General features: G+C 36.6%; 1 protein-coding gene across 2 annotated transcripts in view; it reads right to left on the bottom strand.

The window, feature by feature from the left end:
- Positions 1–20,854, bottom strand: part of SCN7A (sodium voltage-gated channel alpha subunit 7) — a 73,582-nt gene that overhangs the window by 4,982 nt on the left and 47,746 nt on the right. The window contains exons 15-24 of one of the 2 annotated variants that reach the window (XM_075529627.1): positions 19,786–20,223; positions 14,997–15,102; positions 12,052–12,206; positions 9,550–9,723; positions 8,436–8,543; positions 5,844–6,122; positions 5,034–5,087; positions 4,338–4,475; positions 2,306–2,407; positions 1,397–1,667 (exon numbers count right to left, since the gene is read on the bottom strand). In XM_075529627.1, coding sequence (XP_075385742.1) covers positions 1,397–1,667; positions 2,306–2,407; positions 4,338–4,475; positions 5,034–5,087; positions 5,844–6,122; positions 8,436–8,543; positions 9,550–9,723; positions 12,052–12,206; positions 14,997–15,102; positions 19,786–20,223 — 1,825 coding nt within the window. Of the gene's footprint in view, positions 1–1,396; positions 1,668–2,305; positions 2,408–4,337; positions 4,476–5,033; positions 5,088–5,843; positions 6,123–8,435; positions 8,544–9,549; positions 9,724–12,051; positions 12,210–14,996; positions 15,103–19,785; positions 20,224–20,854 lie in introns of both variants that reach the window. The other variant, XM_075529626.1, reaches the window with a different exon arrangement.

Genomic DNA, 20,854 nt, shown 5'->3' with positions numbered 1-20,854 from the left:
TAAGCATCCTACACTCTGTTATGTTGTGGTCACACATCATAGCCTTGAGCAAACCATCTTAACATGAAGAGTTTAATTATCTGTGTCTCTTAGTAGAAAATAAACTAGGAGCAGGCAAAAGTTATGCTTATGTTTTTATAACTGATTTTTTTGCATATAGCATAATATCTACTCACAAAGAGAGTAGTAAAATATTTGTTAAAGAGTGAAATCGAATATTTGTTAAGGAAAGACTGTAAGGAATAACTCAGAAACAAAAACAAAGCTACTGCCATCTAGTCCATTCCAGCTCCTAGTGACCCTGTGGAACAGAGTAGAACTAGACTCTTAATCAGCACACTACCGTCCTCCTCTTCTTCCTCCCGCTTCAGCACCTGGGAGTTCCAGCCTCTGACCTGGTGATTAGCAGGTCAGGAGGAAACTGGTAACAAATTAATTAATGCCTACACTCTTTTTACCCTAAACTCTGGAAGCTTTCACAGTTAGAAGGGATGATCATAAGTTTTAAAGACTGTGTCATGGTAAGGCATGTGCACAGGCATACATGCACAAAAAGGGGGTAGTGGTTCATATGAGAAGCAAAAAGTGTCGCCACCTCTTTCACAAACCATCATTTTCTTATGTTGTAGTGCTTGGAAACGATTTTCCTACTACTTCAAATATAAGCAGGTCACCATGTAAGCAGGTTGTACAGAAATTCCAGCCAACACAGTCTAGGAAGAAAGTCGTGCAATCTACTTCTAAAAATTAGCCAATGTAAACCTTTTTGGCCTGAATATTGTCTGAATCTGTTGCTTTGGATACATCACAAGTGATTCGTTGCTAGACAGAGACATCATGTCCCATGCAGAAGCGAGCCAGTTAGACGGATGGGCACAATGCCTCTGTGGTGAGCGACAATTCTGAGGAGACTGAAGGATGGGCAACATTTTGTTCTGTTGTACAGAAGTTTGCAATGATTAGCAGTTGACTAGACAGTAGCTAAGAAAAACCTCTTACATGTTGATAGATTGTGTCTCATATTTGTTCTAGTTCTTAACATTTTCTGCTTTCTTTTCAGTTGAAGTTTTTCTCTGTTCTACTGCCTTATTTTTGTTTTTGTAAGATTTTCTGTGTGTGAAATCCAGGATAAGTAAATCGATAGGGACAGTGACTGGATTCATGGTTCCGTGGGGGTGTGGTGGGGGGATGGGGAGATAAGTGGGGCGCTAATAGAAGAAAATGTTCCAAAATTGTCTGTGGTGATGATTGTACAACTCTTCTTCATGTGACTGAACTACTGAATTGTATGACATGGGAATTATATATCAAGAAAACTGTTAAAGCTACATCACCTATAAGATAATTTCTGATATAAGATTACTATAAAAGAAAATAGGGCTGAGCACAATTGTACCTGTAATGGAAAAAACGACCACCATAAAATCAAAAATATTCCATCCAATGGTAAAATAGTAACAACGGAAAGCGATGACTTTCAATAAAAATTCTCCAGTATACAGCAAAGCAAAAATGGTGGTAATCCAGAAGGAAGCAATTTTCATTTGTTGGCTCTCATTATCACTTTCTATCACCAGGGTTAGTGCATAGGCAAAGATAAGAACCAGGATGATGACATTAAAAATTTGACTTGTCACCATGCCAAAGATGAATCCTTGGAACTTGTTCTATGTAGGGAAAAGATATAACAATCTCATTAATAGCACACACAATCACACACATACACACATAATCTTTAAATTCTAGAACTTATTTTCTAACATGAATTGATGAAAAGGGAAAACCGTAATTAAAAAAATAAATTAAAAAAAACATTTAAAGTTTGAAAAATCATTTTATTGGGGGTTCATACAACTCTTATCACAATCTATACATCCATCCATTGTGTCAAGCACATTTGTACATATGTTGCCATCATCATTCTCAAAATATTTGCTTTCTACTTGAGCCCTTGGTATAAGCTCCTCATTTTCCCCCTTTCTCCTCACTCCCCCTCCCCCATGAACCCTTGATAATTTATAAATTATTATTATTGTGTCATATCTTACACCATCCGATGTCTTCCTTCACCCACTTCTCCGCTGTCTGTCCCCCAGGGAGGAGGTTATATGTAGATCCTTGTAATCTGTTCCCCCATTCTCCCTACCTTCCCTCCACCCTTCTGACATTTACAGTTTTATCAAAGACCATGTTCTTAAATTTTAATCAATTAATTTTTATAGAAAATATTCATTTTAAGACAATATATAGAGGAAACAAGACAATATATAGAGGAAACTGTTTTTTAAACATCAACAGCTCTTACTCTTGGGCGAGGTATGGGTCTTTGAGAATCCTCAGACATCAGCCTCTTTAATCCACGGCACTGTCTCTTCTGTTTAACTGTTATAAAAATATTTGACCCTCCCTGGTAAAGAAATATAGAAAAATATTAAAAGCAAATTGAATACAAATCCCCCCTTATATCGTTAACTTTATGGGCCTGTATGTTGTTTGGCTGAATGGTGATCACTAGAGGGCCTTAGTTTTGTGTCTGAATCGTGCCTAAGGGGCAAATCTAGTGGGTTCCGCCATTCCCTAGTAGAACTAATTGGACTTGATCAAGGAAGTGGACTGTGGTAACCGGGTACCATCTAGTATTTCTGGTTTCTGGATAGTGAGGCCTGTGGCTCACATACTTCATTAGTTCTTTGGATTAGTTTCTTGATTCTTTGATTTTCTTTATTCTTCCTTGTTCCCGAGAGAAACCAAGAGTTCCATCTTAAATGGCTGTCTGACAGTGTTTAAGATCCCAGTCACCACCCATCATAGCGGGATGCAGAGCATAGTGTTTGTCAACTGTGCTATGTCAAATGACTCAGATGCTCCCTGAGACAGTGGCTGTAAATTCCTAAGCCCAGTAACTCAGTTTCTCAAAGGTTTTATTTATGGCTGAGCTGTTGTCATAAACTCCCCTCTGTATGCTCTACTTACACAAGGATATGCTTGCAGTGCATGAGAATATGCCTCTATCAAAGCTGGTCAGGGGTGGAATCCTCTTTGCTTTCTCATCCCTATTCAGCTTGCCTATCCATGCTTGTGTCCCTTCATTGCTTATCGTCGGCAATTATTGTTATTGTTACTGTAATATTGTATAAGTAATAGTATTTATTATTGTTATCTGAAACTCCTGTGCCCTTTCAGTGTCTTCCTTTATTATGTGCGTATTGTGCTAACCTTCCCCTTATTGTTTATAATGGCAATGGGTTTAATGTTACTTTATTTTTCAAATACTATCTGAAAATATTGTTTACAATTTATTATGCCCAAAGTTCCAGTGTTGCCTCTTTATATCACCTTCTACATCTTAATTCATATTTGTGTTTCTAGGGCTAATTTCTATATATTATATAATACATACAACATGAATAAGTCATACACATTTAATATTTTTTAGTTTCATAATTTGGAGTTGTTACTGGTTTACATCAGGCCCTCTGCACTTAAAATTTTACAAGTGTCACCAACTTGAACCCCAAAGCACATCCTAGAGTCTGGTTGAAGTTCTTCGGAAGTAGAAGCCTCGAACACAGGCATAGTCAACCCCTGATTTCTCTCCTCGCAACTGAAAAAGGCACACTGGGTGACCATAGATGAAGAGGGAATTTAAGTATTAAACTCAACTTTTCTTGATTTTTAAAAACTCTCCCACACCTAATAGGAAACAGACCTTGTGGCACAAAATAAGACTTAGATGGTTCGTGTGGCCTTTGCCTGTATTTGGAGACAGCACCGAATAGTGTTCAAGCAATTTGGCCGGTGAATTCTCTCTCAATAATTGCTTGCACTGCGATTTAGGCCATCAATTTGGATTTCTGACTCACTCTACTTTTAAAAGATGGAGCTACTCTAACTTCCATAGAGGTCCATCGAGGTTATTACTCTGAAGGCTTTGATTATATCAGAGTAAATGAGTTTCCCTCCATAGCCTCCCCCCGAGCTCTGAAAGTATTTGTTTCCATATATTTTAATATTACTTCTTTATTTTATCATTATTATATATATATGAATTGCATGACCTTTAACTATTGATTCAAGTTGTGTATATTTTAAATGCAGAAAATAAATGCAATTATGAACATTTTAGAAATGTTAAAGATAGCAAAAATTTTAATACAAATAAAATAATCTAGATAATATAATAAGAATAAAATCTAGTTAACAATAATTAAATAAAATAATAAAATAAAACAACATTATGCTTCATTGAAAACAAATAAGTTATTTGAGGCAAAGTGTTTTCACAGCAGTATATGATTTTGTCACACATTGAACAAGCCAAGAATATTCATACTTACCTTTATTTTAAGTTTGTTGAAATTAGCAACTATCGCACCAATCAACATACTCAGGGGGAGAAATAATCCACAAATAATAAAGCTGATAAAATAACAGTACATATAGATGTTGTCTTCAAAATTAGGCTGCAGATTTATCTAAAAGTTAATTTAAAAATCAAAATTTTGATATCAACTTTCAAAACTTCAATTGATGAAATAATGACAAACAAGTCCAACAAGGTTATCAAGGATATCATGAGAAAGAGGTATCATTGTTTCCTTTAGTTAAATTTAATTTAAATTTTTTAACCAAAAATTAAATAAAATTTTAACTTAAAAAGTTTTATTAAAATATAAAACACACATCAGACACTTCAATAATTCAATCCTATTAAAATGAATTGTACAATCATCACTACCATCAATTGTAAAACATTTTCTTCCCTCTGGTACACATTGGTATCAGCTCCCCATTGTCCCTCAAAATTTTATTGGTTTGTGTTAATCATTCTTACAAAGTCTGACAATTTTTCCTGCTGAACTGATAGGCCTTCGACCATTGTTCATACATACTCAAACAGTCTGTAGGATATTTAATTTCAATCTAGCACAAACATTTAATTTTAACCATTTTAATTATTTATTGCTTGATCTGCAAAAAGGACTTTGCTTGACTGACCCTTAACAATGAGTCTTAAATTATATTGTACTTACATCAATAGAATCCACTGCAGAATTCATAATATCAATCCAGCCATTAAATGTTGCCTGTAAAAATGACATGTTTTTTACTCTAATGGGCATCTGATGGCTCATGACAAATAAAATGTAAAATTTAATAAGTTAGTCATAATACTAAAATGTTTAATTAGGAAGGCTCGTCATGCTTCTATAACCACGTACCTTTAACCTTTTAATTATTATATTCATGTAATATTAAACAATGATTTTAAACTATTTAGTCTATTTGTAATTAATAGATTTAAATATGCTAAGATATTTTAATGGATAAATCATTAAGTAAATAAATATGTGCTCTCCATAACTGGAAGACAGCTGCCTGGCAAATTAACAGGCCAAATCTGTGCCCAATCCAAAGAAAAAGTGACCCAACAGAATGCAGAAATGATTGAAGAAAATCATTCACGTCACATGTTCCTGGTAATAACTACCCATGTGTTTTCTATCGAGGAAAGATGGAGATGTCTCCTTCGTCACCTATGCTGGGCGAGGAGCGGCCATTTATTAAAGTATGATTGCGATCTACTACCTGATCAATGGTGGAAGACAGCAGTTTCGCCAGTACCTGCCAATTCCTACCTTCAGCAGCCCTTTCTTCTCACCACAGGGCAGGGCCTGCGTTTCTCTTTCATGCGCCCAACAGAGCCTCCCACAGTGCTTCATCATATTTATTCACTAATTAATATTTTCTAAGCATATGTTATAACTAAATTCACTAGAACTTTAACTTCATCTAACAATATGGATGAACATTTCATTGACTTAAAAATAAAAATAACTTACTACTTGAAGAAGTGAAAGGAAGCCATTGCCAACATTATCAAAGTTCATCTCTGCATTCTCCCATGGCATGGAGTCATTAAACAAAAGACTTTCACACTGACTCTTATTTTGAACTTCAGATACAGGAAACCTTTCTCCACTTGTTGGGTCAATGCACTCATAAAACTTGCCAGCAAATAACTGTACCCCCATGATGCTGAAAGCCAGCCAGATCACAAGGCAGACCAGAAACACGCTCACAGTAGGTAAAGTTGTTTTTATCAAAGCTCTCACAACGACCTGGCATACAGAAATGGAACATGTAAGCGTTAGAAAAGAGTTGCAAAACTATGTTCACATCTACTCAAATTGAAAATGCTAATTAATGTGATCTGTCAATGAAAGAAATGACCACCAGTCATATTCTGATATCTGAATAATCAAAATGACAATTCAATTTAGATTAGAGATATGCATAAAAGTACACATACTCATATCGTCATATTGAAAACACAATTAAATGCAGAAGAGTTGCTTAGGATAAATGCTGGAAATAATTATTTAGCTGACCTTCCACGCACATTCTTAATTTCCTGTAGTATGCAGGAATGGGAAAGATAGTGAACCCTGTGTGTCTATATGCGATTATCTAGAAAGCATATAAAATGAGAATGAGCCCAGAATTAAATCTTGAGTATTCTAATCTCTAAGTGATGAGCACACTCGGAAACCATTGAAGGAGTGGTGGAAGAAATATGAGGTGTAATCAGAGATTGTAACAGCAATGAAATCTAGGGAGGGGTTGTTTAAGAAATACTGTATGGGCAGCTGTACTTTGGAACATCTGTACCCTCGCACTGATCTATGCCAGTGATGAACCACAATGGAACATGTGGAGGAGGCTTCATTGCCAAATCTGGAAGAACAGCAGTGTAACCACTGTATGGAGCCTTGACTTACTGTGGGCTAAGCCTGAGACTGAGAGCGTCAAGGCTGGCCTTTCAAACACAGCAGCAGCTCTGAGGGAGAAAAGCGAAGCTGTCTGCTTCTGAAAGATGTATAGATCTGGAAACTTTACAGACGGTGACGAAACTTGGAATCAACTCGGTGGAAATGGGTTTGGGTTTGTTTTAAAATCAACGTGGCCATTTCTTCCATCCCTTTAGCCATTAACATTACAATCAAAATGGTATGCTTATGACCACATGGTGCCATGACAAATGGGAACCTCTAGTGAAATCCAGGAGACTATTTTAATATTCACTGTATTTCACCTTTCTCTCAGCATTTATACTTTGACTCACCTCTCCCTCACCCTAACACAATCTCTTTTCTTTTGTACCCGTTTAATCATTTCTTACCTCAAATCTTGCTCCACCTTGTCTTCTCACCTAGAGCTCGATTCTTATATTCCTTAGTTTTCAATCATAACTTTTAATATTTCTTTTAACAGTACTTTATTTCTAGAAATACATCTCAGATATTTTTGATCCTCTAGATATTGTAAGAAGTGAACTGGTACTTTTAGTAACCAAAAAAATCCACACCTGTTAGAAATACTCATACATAAAAAAAATAATGGCTACAATTGACACAAATATTTTAGTAATAACAAGTACAGCGAGGCCTGTAGCTTATTAAATAAATAAATAAACATAATCTTTATTCATGTAGCTTTAAAAATACTCTTTACTATAGCTTCAAAGATAATTTAAGTACAGAACTTCTAGAAGTTGAGCTGATGCTTCCGACCTGGCAATGGCATTGACCTAATCGTGGCTTCTACTTAACCTGACCTTTATCTGACCATGGCTACGATTTCATTGTTTTCCTATAATTGTATACCTTCAAGTGGTATAATGCTTGATTTCTGACAGACACAGCTTCACCAGCAAATTGCTGCATGCTAATTCTACATTGGAAACTGAAAATGTGCAGATTTGGGTAACTTTTGTTCCCCCTACACTCCACAAAACTACATTTAAAAAAACCCAGTAAGAGTGACATTTTAGTTATATTCAATTATATAAGTTGTTATCCTTTTATTTTTGTTGATTCAATAGATCGTCTACATAGCTCTAGAATCTTCTCTGTAGTTTTCTTACCATTAGATTGTAGCTGTGCTAGAAAAATGAACTATTTCATCATTTTACCTTAATACTACACTCTTTTTCCATCATTTCCCCCCTCTCAGCCATTCCCACTGTATCTTGGTTTAGAAGCATTGGGAAAGTTTTCTTTCTGACAGTTATATTTGAAAATTGGAGGCAATTGTATTAATATTCATATATATATATATCCACATCAATTAGAATGGTACTGTTTTTCAACCACAGCCCCAGAATCACCTGTCAAGTTTTCCTATCAATTATTTTCTCTGAATTGTTTGCTGTTTTGTTTATCTTAGTTATGTTCATATAGTATGAGTATAAATGACTTGAAATATAAAGAGTAATGAGTAACAAAAGTATTCCTTTTTATTTTTAAATAGTACAACACATGGGTTTTGCCTCATTTAAACTTTTAAAAGATACAAAGTTTATCAATTTGTGGAATTTTACTTTAGCTATAGAAAATAAAAACCTATGATTTATTGTTGGAAATTTAACTTACCTTCATTCTTTCAAATTGAGATAGAACTCTGAGGGCACGAAGAAATTTAGTTGATGTAAGTGGTCTTAGATCTTCTCGAGACTTCCCTATTAAATTAAGGCAAAAGACCTACACACAGAGAAAGGGTGGATATAATTTAATTTTAATAAAAATAACATGTACAATTCAAATTACATTTGTATTAAAGAAGATACAGAATCAGAGTCTACCAAGAGATCTGCAAATGATTTGAGACTATGTTTAAAATATCTAAATAAAGACATAGAAATTGTAACAAAATAATTCTGTCTTAAAATTATTTTAACAAAGATGAAAGTATTTTCTGATAATAAGGATGTAATTAGGATAAAATATGCATATTCAATAGTCTTTATATTTTTTATAATCAAAGCTCAATATTTGTATTCATTTTTCTGTTTGGAAACATTCATAATCTTTTGAAAGTTTCAGTTTCATCATTATTGTGATACAGTGATAACATGCCATGTATGGGAGAAAATTAAATTTTCAACTATATTTACATATGCCACTGTTGCAAGGGATAAAAGCAAAAAAGGATTTCAGAGGACAGGTAACAAGGAGGTGATAAATATTATTAAATTAAAAGTTAATTAGAGAAAAGGAAACCTGATATGAAGGTGATTTTAAAATGTTTATTTCTCAACTCTCAATGTGACTGTATTTATTTTTATATTGACTACTGCTCCATTGTTATACTGTCTTTTTAAAATTGTGTTATTAATTGGGTGTTAATATATATATCATATCACTCCTTAATTCAATCACATCAAGCACTATTTTACACTTGGTACCACAATCAGTTTCCAAATATTTGATTTTAAAGTAATGTGCAATATTCTGTATATTTGGTACATTCTGTAGCATTGAGCTTGTAGATGATTATTATAATAATTTATAATTTAGTTGCCGAACTTTATAGATTTTGGACTAAGGAGAAAAGAATATAGAATATTACACATGAATAAAGGTGGAATGCTGAGGACTGAAAATATAGGAAGAGAAGGGAAAGAAAGATCCAGGTAAATGAAAGGGTAAGTGAAAGAGCAAGAGTAATCTGTGAACTAAAAAAGAACTTTACTTAAAAAATACATACAATTACAACCAGGAAGTCCAGTCTGTACCATGCATTACTGAAATAGGCTTTAAAACCATATGCCATCCACTTTAGAAGCATTTCCAGAATGAAGATATACGTGAAGATCATGTCAGCATATTCCAGTAAGATCTTAATAGTCTTTCTCTGATTGATATATATATCTTCAAAAGCCTGTGAGAAAAAATACTGTTCAGCATATAATTTTTCAAAAATTACCTTGGCATAACAAGATAATGAACTTGTTCTTATAATTGTTCTAAATAGTGACCTCAAAGTCCCCCTCTAAATATAGTTAAGGAGAGTTAATATAGATGAAATTTTTAGCTATGTCTAATAGGAAAGCTATCTTTAATTTCAGGACCCGAACTCACACACAGTTGGCAACTGTTACAGAATAACAAGATTTAAGGAAAAAATACGTATCTTTAGAAATCCTTATAGTTAATACAAGAAAAATCCGTAGTCAGTTTTACTGTAGGAATTATATGGTGAACTAGGGCATGCACATGAATATAAATTAAAACTTTAATAATTTCTTCCAAGGTTTTCAGTGCTGATAGGTCAACCTTAATTTTATTATGTGATATGAACATTTTAATAGCTTGGATTTAAGTTCTGATGTGATTATATCAATCTCATAAATGCTTGCTTACCCTGGAAAAAAAGGGAAGGCAATGCACTAATAACCTCAGGCAGACTTTCATTGTTGAAGAGTACACAAACAAAATAATAAATAAGGATTGACATTATTTTTGGTAAGGAATGGCGGGATTTTGAAATATATACCTTTAAATATAAATAAATATGAAATAACAGTAGAATGGCTCACTTTAGATTTAGAAAGCAATGAACTCCTGGAAGAGAAAATGCCCCACACATTATATGGTGATACACAAACAAAGAAATCAGTTGAGTCTAAAAGATGAGGAAATAGAATGACAGAGCTGACATAAGGCACCAACACCAGCAGGTGGAACTCATACCCACAGGGCATCGGGAGCGGCACAGGAGATCCTGGTGTTGCCTTTTCAGTGCCCTTAATCAGCAGGTCCACTGACTCTACCGCTACTGCAAATGTTGGCTGACAGCAGAAAGTCTATCTAGAACATGGCTTCTGCAAAATAAGAGCCAACCCCTTCAAGAGACTACATTTCTGGGGGCTGGAATGGGGTCTGGGGGGTGGGCAGGGGCCATTTCCACTAATGGCTGACTGATTCACAAATGTGTGAGTCCCACATGGTGGGACTAACTCTAGTGCAATCACATTTCTGAGTTTCCCTACCCGATCGCATGAGGACCTGAGTGAAGGGGATATTTTAAAAATGATCTCTGGCCTTTTTAAGGTCTCTACTGACCCTCTTCCCACAGCAGATACACTAATCAGGACAAATATCACCGTAATGTGGCTGGAGAAGAACGGAGATTTCTCAGAGAGCAGGCTTATACACCAGAGGACTGGCATGACATGCACTGAGAGGAAATAGCTGCTATAACAAATTACCACCAATTTAATGACTTAAAATAAAATGACTCTTTCCCCATGCTGGAGGGCATATGTCTGAAATCATTTTCAACGGGGCTAGCTAGAGTCAAGGTGCTAGAAGGACCGGCACTTTCTGGAAAATTCTTTGCCTTTTTCAGCTTCTAGAATTGGCAAGTTGGGCAGCTAACATCAAGGTCAGTAGTTTGAAAGCACCAGCTGCTCCATGGGATGAAGGCCAGGCTTTCGACTCCCACCAGGAGTCACCGCCTCAGAAGCCCAGAGGCAGCTGGACTCTCTTCTACAGGGTCCCTTGAGTAGCAGTCTATTCTAAGGCAGCGAGTTAAGTCTTTTTCCCCTTGGCTTGTGACACCTACATCATCTTTTAAACATGTCACTTCAAATCTACTTCCAACCTTTTGCTCAGATTTTGATGGATGGTTTTTACTTCCTTATAGCCCTTGCGGTGAAGGTGGTTATGCACTAGGCTGCTAACCATAAGGATAAATGTAGAATATTGAAAATGCATAAAAATGGGATGTTGTCAAAACACCAGCAGTTGGGAATCACCAGCTACTCTACAGGGTAAAACTGTGGCAGACAGCCTCGTCTTTCTCTGGAAGAGCAACTGGCAGATTTAAATCTCTCAACTGATTGTTAGAAGTTCAGTGAGTACCTCACTTTGCCAACCAGAAGTTCTATTACAGACCATCCCTCATTCAATACATATCAAAGTACCATATGCTGAATATGTCCTTATTCTATATGTCCATATTGAACTTTTTTCATGTATGAAACTCCCTTGAGGTCATAATTACTGGGTATTTATTAAATTTTCTTTTAGTTTTGTTACTACTGCATTATGTATTCACAGACTTTTTAAGAGAATGTAATATAGGATTTGCTGAACTAATGTAACAACATGAAATTAGGTGCTAAGGTATATATTCTTTGCAATAGTAATTTGGCATTAAGAGAATTATGACACATTTTCTCCTATAAAACCCTCCTCCACTTACCAGAGCACCTGTGCTGAGCAGAGTCACAAGGCCAATAAAACACTTAAACCAACTGTTTTCTACTATTTTGCAGCAAGTTTTCCTTATGTTCTGCCAAATTTTTCTTTTCTTGTTCTCTCGACCAATTTGACCAGGTGAAGACCTCCGTCCATTACCTACTAAGAACAACAGCGTTAAAACCCCAAACCCGGAAAACACATCAAATAGAAAAACTTCAAAATGGCTTCCCTCATCTCTAACCAAATCGAGATCATTGTCATCAAGTCGATTGTAATTCATAGCAAGCCCATAGGACAGAGTAGAGCTGCTCCTGTGAATTTCCAATATTCTAAATATTGAGATAGAAAGCCTTGTGTTTCTCCTGCAGAGTGACTAGTGGTTTTGAACTTCAGGCCTAGTGAGTAGCAATGCAATTCACCAGGTCTTTCCATGAACTTTATCACTAAACTCACTGCCATCAAATTGATGCCCACTCACAGGACACCAAAGGACAGAGTAGAACTGTCCCTGCGACTGTACCTGTTTATGGGGCTGTGAAGCCCCGTCTTTCTCCCAGGGCGCCTCTTTAGTAATTATTTACTTACAGATTCTAGTGGTGTAGCGGTTATGCATTGGGCTGCTAACCACATGGTCAGCTGTTCAAATCTACCAGTTGCTCTGAGGGAGAAAGAGGCTTTCTACTCCCGTGAAGAGTTGGAATCTCAACAACTCACAGGAACTGTCCTATCCTATTCTCTAGGGTGGCTACGAGTCAGAAGTCACTCAATGGCACTGAGTTCCTTTCATTTTTATTATAGATAAGGGTTCACTTATTTATAAACACTTAGTTTTAACTCCTTTTGCATTAACCATTGCTCCCCTGTGAAAATGGAGGGGGGGGGTGCGGCAAAAACAAGGTGTGAAAGGCAGAGATAGTTTAGAGCTAAAGTTCCCAAACTATTTGGCCTAAGACCTCTTTAAAAAATCCCTGAGAGCCTTCTGGCCATAAGCCCCAATGTGCTTTAGCACAGAATCGGGAGACAGTGCAGGCATCTGCTGGGCTGCCCGGGATTGCTCGGGCATCTACCAGGGCAGCAGGGAGGGTAGGACTGCCCACTTTGCAAGATACTGGTTTGGACAAGCAACTTTTCATCTCCAGGACCCAAGTCTCAAAGTGAAATTATCAATCACCCCCAATAGGGGAAAGTAGGGCTAGCAAGTATAATATGGGTTTGGCGGGTAGTGGTGATGGTGTTGGTGTGTGTGTGTGGGGGGTGAGTTTACAGTACTGGGAAGGGTTACAGAGATGAAAGAGCGAGGATGTCAAGGAACCCAGGAAGAAAAGGAATGTTTGGAAACTGATTGTGGAAGCAATTGTGCAAAACTGCTTGGCATGACTGAAGGATGGAATGATATGATATATGGATTAAATCTCACTAATACTTTAAAAATTATAGAAACCTTTAATAAAATAATACATCAAAATCTGGGGAGAATGCACACACAAAATAATCTAAATGTTACATTTCGCATAATGTGTAAGATTTTATATTCTGAAGATTCACTTGGAATAATAAGCAGTTTTATTTAAAATATAAATATTTATGAGATGTTGAAAGGCATAATTTACCTTTTAAGTCAGTTAAATTGCTTTGATCCATGTCAGAGGTGGCATGTAAACAGGAATTTTGATTGGGACTAAGGAGCTAACTTGCATAATTGAGTACTCAGAGGGTAAGGTGCTTGTATTTGAAGGTGGTCAGAGGGGTAGTATAAGGAAAGCCTGAGATTTGAGAAGAAAGCGATCAGAATGGGGAGAATGAAGAAATGGAGTGAATTCAGTTTGAAGTCAAAACATTTGATTTTATAATTTTTCTTAGTGTCAAATTATAAAATTCTCAAAGAAATTTAAGAAGTATTTCATCCCTATGTTAGATATTAAAAGTCCTTAGACAAAATCCAAGCTAGTGAGGGAGAATTCTTATTTAGAATATAGGAATTTGAGCATTTAATAGTTAGCATTTTGTTGATAATTTCAATAGATCCAGGACCTGGAGTAATTTGTTAATCTTGGTAGGAAACAAATGATAATCACAATATCAGGAGTTTAAAATAATATGTCTCATGAGCCAACCAACTGATGAATCCTCATAGATGTCTAAATATTCAATATGGAATATAAAATATATCACTAGTATCATTTATAGCTTCTTTCCGATGAAAAGTATAACATGTTTTCATATGAATATTTTAAATAATGACCTCATTGTATGGAGTATAAATTACTTTATTTCACTTTAACAAATAATCACTCTGTGATTCTGCATTATCTATTACCCCTACATAATCTCTATTCTAATGTACACAGTTACCACAGTTAAATTAAATGGGAATTTTTAATATATTTTTCCAATATTTATTCTAGCATGAACAGTGTTTTGAAATCAATCTTATCAGTAATATTCCATTTATGCAATATCACTACACTTCACTTCTCCATTAACTCACTACCATCATCTTCTTAAAGTAAGTTAATGAAGAAGGATGTTGATGATGATGATAACTAGTATGATGTGCTAAATATGTGTATTTTCCAGGTTTTTGTCAAAGATTACATGTGCACACACATAGATATAGTTATGTCTTACTTTATCCACATTACACATATCAAGAAATAAGAAAAAAGTTAAGTAGAAGCTAAAATGGGTGGTGAAAACTTGAATGCAGTTCACCTTTACTCCAGAACCAATAGTTGTAACTATTACACTGATTCTCTAGGACACAGGTTTTACCCTCATTTTTTTCTTGACACTGATTAGTGTATTCTAGGACACACACACATGGATTAATAAGTATATTAAACCTTTGAAAATAAAAAAATCGAATGCTATTTATTTTAATTACTTAATTTAAAAGATATTTAGCCTTATTTCACGTCAATGATCAAAGGAACTTATTTTTCTTACCATTTTGGGGATGCTTTGGCTTTTCACGTTCATAGATCATTTCTTCTTCTTCAGAAATGGCAATATCAACGGTACTGCATTCTGATGAGCTAGATGGCTTTATTTTCTACAAAGCAAAGTCCCATGTAAATCTGTGACTCAAAGTTCATTTATACACTTTAATCAAAGCTTATTTCATTTCCAGAAGAAAATAATGTTTAGAAGGAATATTATCAGGGTTAAAAGATCTTAGGACAATTAATCAGTGACATTAAAATATATACAGATTAATATGAGTTGACCTATATGAAAATTATTTTAAAGTAATGAAAGGAAAATACTTGAAATGAAAATTAACATTTAATTAATAACATTCTCTTCCCAAAACAAATAGGCTCTCACCAATTTACTAAAATGTTGGGACACCAAATTATTTCCACAATGTTCCTATTTATGATTTTTTTATTTAAATGAGCAGAATAAAAATACAAGTACACAATAGTGTTTTCAATTCTATATCATTGGCTAAATTAATGACACTATCAATAGAATTAACCCTATGCCCCAGGGGAGTGATTGATAATATTCTTTAACATAAAATAACAAGGATCTCTCTAAGACGAACCAGAGACAGAAACCATAGATATCTGAATGGATTTTGATATCACATTTAATTCCAGGCCCAGCCTAAGAACAATGATTTCTTACAACATGGCGCTGCTTGATGCTCGTTGTCATGAAGAGATCACCAAAGATATGGTGCTACAGAAAAGGGTGGTGAAGAAAGTAGATGGTACTTGACTTTCAGAAAGAATAGTGTCTGGGATATGAAAGGCTTGTTTTCAAACAAACAGCGATGTAAGTAAGGCATCAAATAAGTTCATGTAGAAGAAGCACACCAGACTGTGTGATTAAGAATTGTAAAAAATATAATCCAAATCTGAAGGAGGAAGTGGTATCAACTTAAATTGTTTGCACCTGGTTTGCAGGAGCTATGGACAACAGTGGAAGCCCAGAATCCATTTGCAGCGCCCACACATGGACTAAGATTCCAGGGAGTTCCTTCTGACCATAGTTGAGGGAGGTGAATAAGCGTGTAATTAGACAGAGAGCACTGTAAAGTCAATTATGGCGGATCTAGTTATTTTACAATGTACATACTATTGTACTATTTGACCTCTTTTTTATCCATTTAAAGTTGTTTCCATTAAAAAAATAATAACGAAGGGAAAATACACCTGGATTAAGCCTCTGGGGAATTCTCTCTGACCATAAAACAGGGACGTGAATGGCCTTGCTATCACGCAGAGTGCACTGCAAAGTGGATTACTGGGGACGTAGTTAGGTTACAATGTAACACTTATCCTTGGATCTCCCTTTTGATCCATTTTAAATTTGTTCTGGTTTTTAAATTTTCCCGACTTATTTGCACTTGAGTTTATTTTTCCTGTTTTCCTTAATCATTTTGCTGGTATGATTAATGACATTCAGTATAGGTACACCTGCAGAGGCAGTGGCTGATTGATGGATTCTTCAGTGTGTGGCAGGGAGGTTAGGGAGAAATGGAGGCAAGAACAATGAGTACATGAAAACAGAAAATGTTCTACAATGGACTGTGGTGACAAGTGGGTTATATGCCAATACAACTTTAAAACATAAAATGAAAAAATATGAGTATTTGACTGTATCTGACCTAAATCTAGACGCCACCTAAAGAATATTTTGGATACATTGTGCACTGACTGCAGGCCACACAAGTTAGGGTGATGATATCCAGGCTATTGCTGAGGAAGAAAGCAAAAGGTCATTAATGAGACAGGAAAGAAAAGACTGGGCTAAATAAATGTCAGGTGAGATTTTGAAACATGCTATTGAATGGAGAGTAGCTATAATAAATGCAAGAAACTATGACGTGAAATATCTGAACAGAAATATTCAAATTGTCAATTGAGAAGACAGAATGAAGTGTTGCAATCAAATGCGCAAAGGCCTAGAATTAGAAAACCAAATGGAAAGAACCCACTCAACATGCCTCAAGCTGAAAGAGTTGAAGAACTAAATAGTCAAGACTACTTGAAATATTAAAGGATTCTGTGGACAAAACACTGAATGCTGCAGGAAGCTTTAAACGAAGACGAAAGAAATACACAGAGTGAATCCCAACAAGAACAGATTGATGTTCAACAATTTTAAGAGGCAGCATATGATCAAGACCAATGGTATTAAAGGAAGAAGTCCAAGTTGCACTGAAGGCACTGGGGAATTTTAAGGCTTCACACTTGACAGATTACCAATAGAAATGTTTTGTCAACGGGGTACAATTCTGGATGCGTGTGGTAGTTACATAATTTCATGCCAACTTGATAAATAAGAATGAGGGGGTGGAGTCTAGCCTGTCGGACAGGTCATAGCCTCGGAATCCCTCCTTGGAGGCTTGGTCTTCTCATGAGGATTCTGGGACTTCCTGTCTTCATCCCTTACGGTGGGACACAGTCTCCCTGCTACACATGGAGCACAAGCCACATGGAGCCACGCTGATGGCAGCTAGAGCCCTGGAGATGTTTCTACCACCACTGGATCCACGAGATTTTCCACTCAGAGACCTGTGATCTTCCATTTTTGGCATCATTGTATTGTGTGAGTCTGAACAGGAATTTATAGCCAAATATTGAACATATGGGCTAATATCAGACATATGGACTTGATCTGGACTGGGCTGGGATGTTTTCTCAATAAACAATTACTCTTTGATATAAAACTCTCTCTTACACACACATGATTGTCTCTGGGTTTGTTTCTTGATCTGGGTTTGTTTTTGAGTCTACCTAGACTAACACAATGTGCGTACTTGTCTATACCAAGAAATGTAGAAGGCCAAGTGACTCAAAGAGACCCATGTTTGCATCTATTATGAATAAAGGTGATTGAAGAAGTTAGTTTATTGTGCCAGCCTGGCTGATAAACACCTGTGGGATTAATTGAAGGGCAGAGAGATAAATGGCTCGGCGAGCCTTGCCTTTCCTGTCTCTCGCTCTTTGATCATCAGACCAGTGTGCAGCTGCCTTGCTTGTTCTGTGCCTCAATTTGCAAGCTATACTACCTATGGGATGCCTAACCTTGGTAAAGTATAAGGTCAATAAAAAAGAGGATAATTTCAGTGTGATAGGTTGACCCAGTGTGATGGATTGCAGCAAAGGGTTTACACATTACAAAAATTATGAGGATCATATAGGGAAGGCAATGTTTTGTTTGGCTGTATATGTGTCTCTATGATTAGTAATCAATTCTACAGCAGCTAACAACAAATAGCCTAAAATAAATCACTCAGTGATGTGACAGTTGAGTAGATAATGGTACACATTGTCTTTAAAAAATCTAGATCAGGCATTCTTTTGTATGTCATCTTAGCACAGAATTGATAGTTATCCCAACGTGAGATGAAAGAATGGCACAGAATAAGTCACTACCATCTGGTCCATTCGGACAAATAGTGACCCGATAGAACAGGGCAGAACTGCCCCTCTGAGTTTATGACAGATATATCTAGAAAAATAGTATCAATCCTTTGGATGGAGGTGAGGGATTGGCCACTCTTTCCCCTTTTTACTTCATGACTACACATTCAAGGCTGGTTAGGACAACTGGACATTTTCTTGCATGCGTGGTGATAATGCAAATAATATATTTTGCTTTTGTCGGTACTGATTTTTTTAAACAACTCTTTAATTTTATTTTACAATGACTATTCATTTTGGTAACAGTGTACACAGTGTTACAATGCATACATTTAAAATCACCAAGAACCTGAATTTAATAACCTATAACTCATGTTATCTAATTAAAACAAGACAAAATATTTAAATATTTGGAAACCAGTCAAATTTCTTAAGAATCAAGCCCTAATTAAAGTAAAATATATAACACGGAAATAATAAATGTCCTCTTTCCTGACACTCTCTAAGCCCTGTGTGTGGGATGGCGGCCCTGCGAGTTCTAAGACAAGGAGTGCGTGGTGCAGCTCCGATCTGTTATTTCTTGATTGAATTATACTTTTTTCTAAGATATACTGCTGTCTGCCATGGAGAGCACAGAACTGTCCCCAGTAAGGTAGACCTTTTGGGAGCTAAGGGAACTGCATCTATTCTTCTTTCCATGGGAGTCTTGCTTTTCCCCTTCTAGGGGTTAGTATCCAGGAGAAAGATGGGGCTTTCTGCTCCCGTGAAGAATTACAGCCTCAGAAACGCTATTCAAGGCCACTAGCAGCCAGAGCCCACACAGTGGGTTAATAACGCCACACAGTTCTCACAATTCAAATGGAATGGCTTTCTTTAGTCTTTTAGTCAATCCAGTGATTAAATGTTCATATGTTGTGATTATATGACTATTCTTTTGTTCAATCACATGTAGATATATGATCGTATGTTAGAGAAATCTTAGAACATTATCAGGAAAGACTCGTAGTAGTCTAGTTTAGCCTCATATTTTAAGGATTATACAACCCAGAGGAAGGAATTTAATGATTTCTTTTTTCCTTTCAACACACAGCGCTTTTTAGTCTCTTTGGTGCACTTTCCATCAAAATATATTGTCTCCTTAATCATTTAGTTGCTCGCAGATACTGTTCCAGGCCAACGGAAACTTCCACAGGTTCCCTGACGTGCTGGCTTCCGTGCGACCACGCGCCCGGAGTGGCGGAGGGAGGGTAACAGGAGGTTCTGCCCGACAGAGTCTGCCACAGCGACTCACTCCCTAGTGGGATACATGACGCCATTCAGCAACACGAAGTCATTAGTTTAGGCATGCATCTTACCTCTTTGCTGCTCCTGTCCCCTGACTTGCTCCGGAGGTCCTTGTTATCCGGGTTTTCTAGATCAGATTCTCCGGAGGCGATCGGCACAGTTTCGGAGAGTGTCGGGCTGGGGATCAGAGACTGGCTCTCCTTCTCCGTCAAGGTGTTCAGCTCCGAGCCGCTGCTCTTCTCCTTGTCCCTGGGGAACTCCTGAGTGTTGCTCAAGGCAGACAGGGTATTGTCAGAGGTCGTCTCTTGCACATACACATCATGAACGTTGTCTACCCTCTCCTTTAGAACCTTTGCTTTCTTGCAGGATGATCTCAAAAGCACATTGTTGATTCCTTCTTTGATCCTGGCCATGGCGAGTTGGACATTTTTGGCCTCATTGCTCTCTTCAATTGCTGCAGACTGGTAGGCGCTGAAGGAGCTCACCAAAGCCACAAACAGGTATAAAATCTAAAAAAGAAGCAAAAGGAGGCTAAACACATCTCTTTTGTTGTTTTTGATGCTATAGAAAAATCCTTAAAACCTCCTGGCCTGAGGTCTGAACAGGTGAACACCCACCAATCCATTGGCATTCAGTTTTCGTCCATGATAGGCCAGATGATGTTCTAGGAATTTGTGTAACCAGACCTCATGCTGAGTCATCACAGTCCACTAACTGTTATTTCTTCATATTTTTTGGATGAAAAAAGACAAGGTTTAATGATGACAAAAACTGAATATCTAGCAGGTTTGAACAGTTCAAGTTTGTCTTACTGCAATATTCAGTTTCTTTCACAGAACCAGGCTGCCTCTCCCAAAGGTGCAAATATTAGTTACTATTCCAGGGCTTTGGGTTCACATTAGCCCTATCCCTGTAAGACATTTTGAGTCTATGCACCTTTGAGGATCCTCATGAGGTGGAAACTAACCATGCTCCTAATGTCCATGGTGATTCTCTGTTATCATCAATTTGGTCAAACCAAGAAAGAGGCAACAAAAGGATCACTCCTAATATTTTTAAAGCCATCTTGAGCCTCTGGATGGTCTGTGTTTTGATCTTCACTGTTGTTGAGAAAGAGAGAAGCATATCTACTTCCCTGAG

The sequence above is a fragment of the Tenrec ecaudatus genome, chromosome 13 (genome assembly GCF_050624435.1).
Source record: "Tenrec ecaudatus isolate mTenEca1 chromosome 13, mTenEca1.hap1, whole genome shotgun sequence".
NCBI classification, from domain to species: Eukaryota; Metazoa; Chordata; class Mammalia; order Afrosoricida; family Tenrecidae; genus Tenrec; species Tenrec ecaudatus.
The sequence above is the reverse complement of the archived record's forward strand: the minus strand, read 5'-3'. Positions and strand labels throughout refer to the sequence as shown.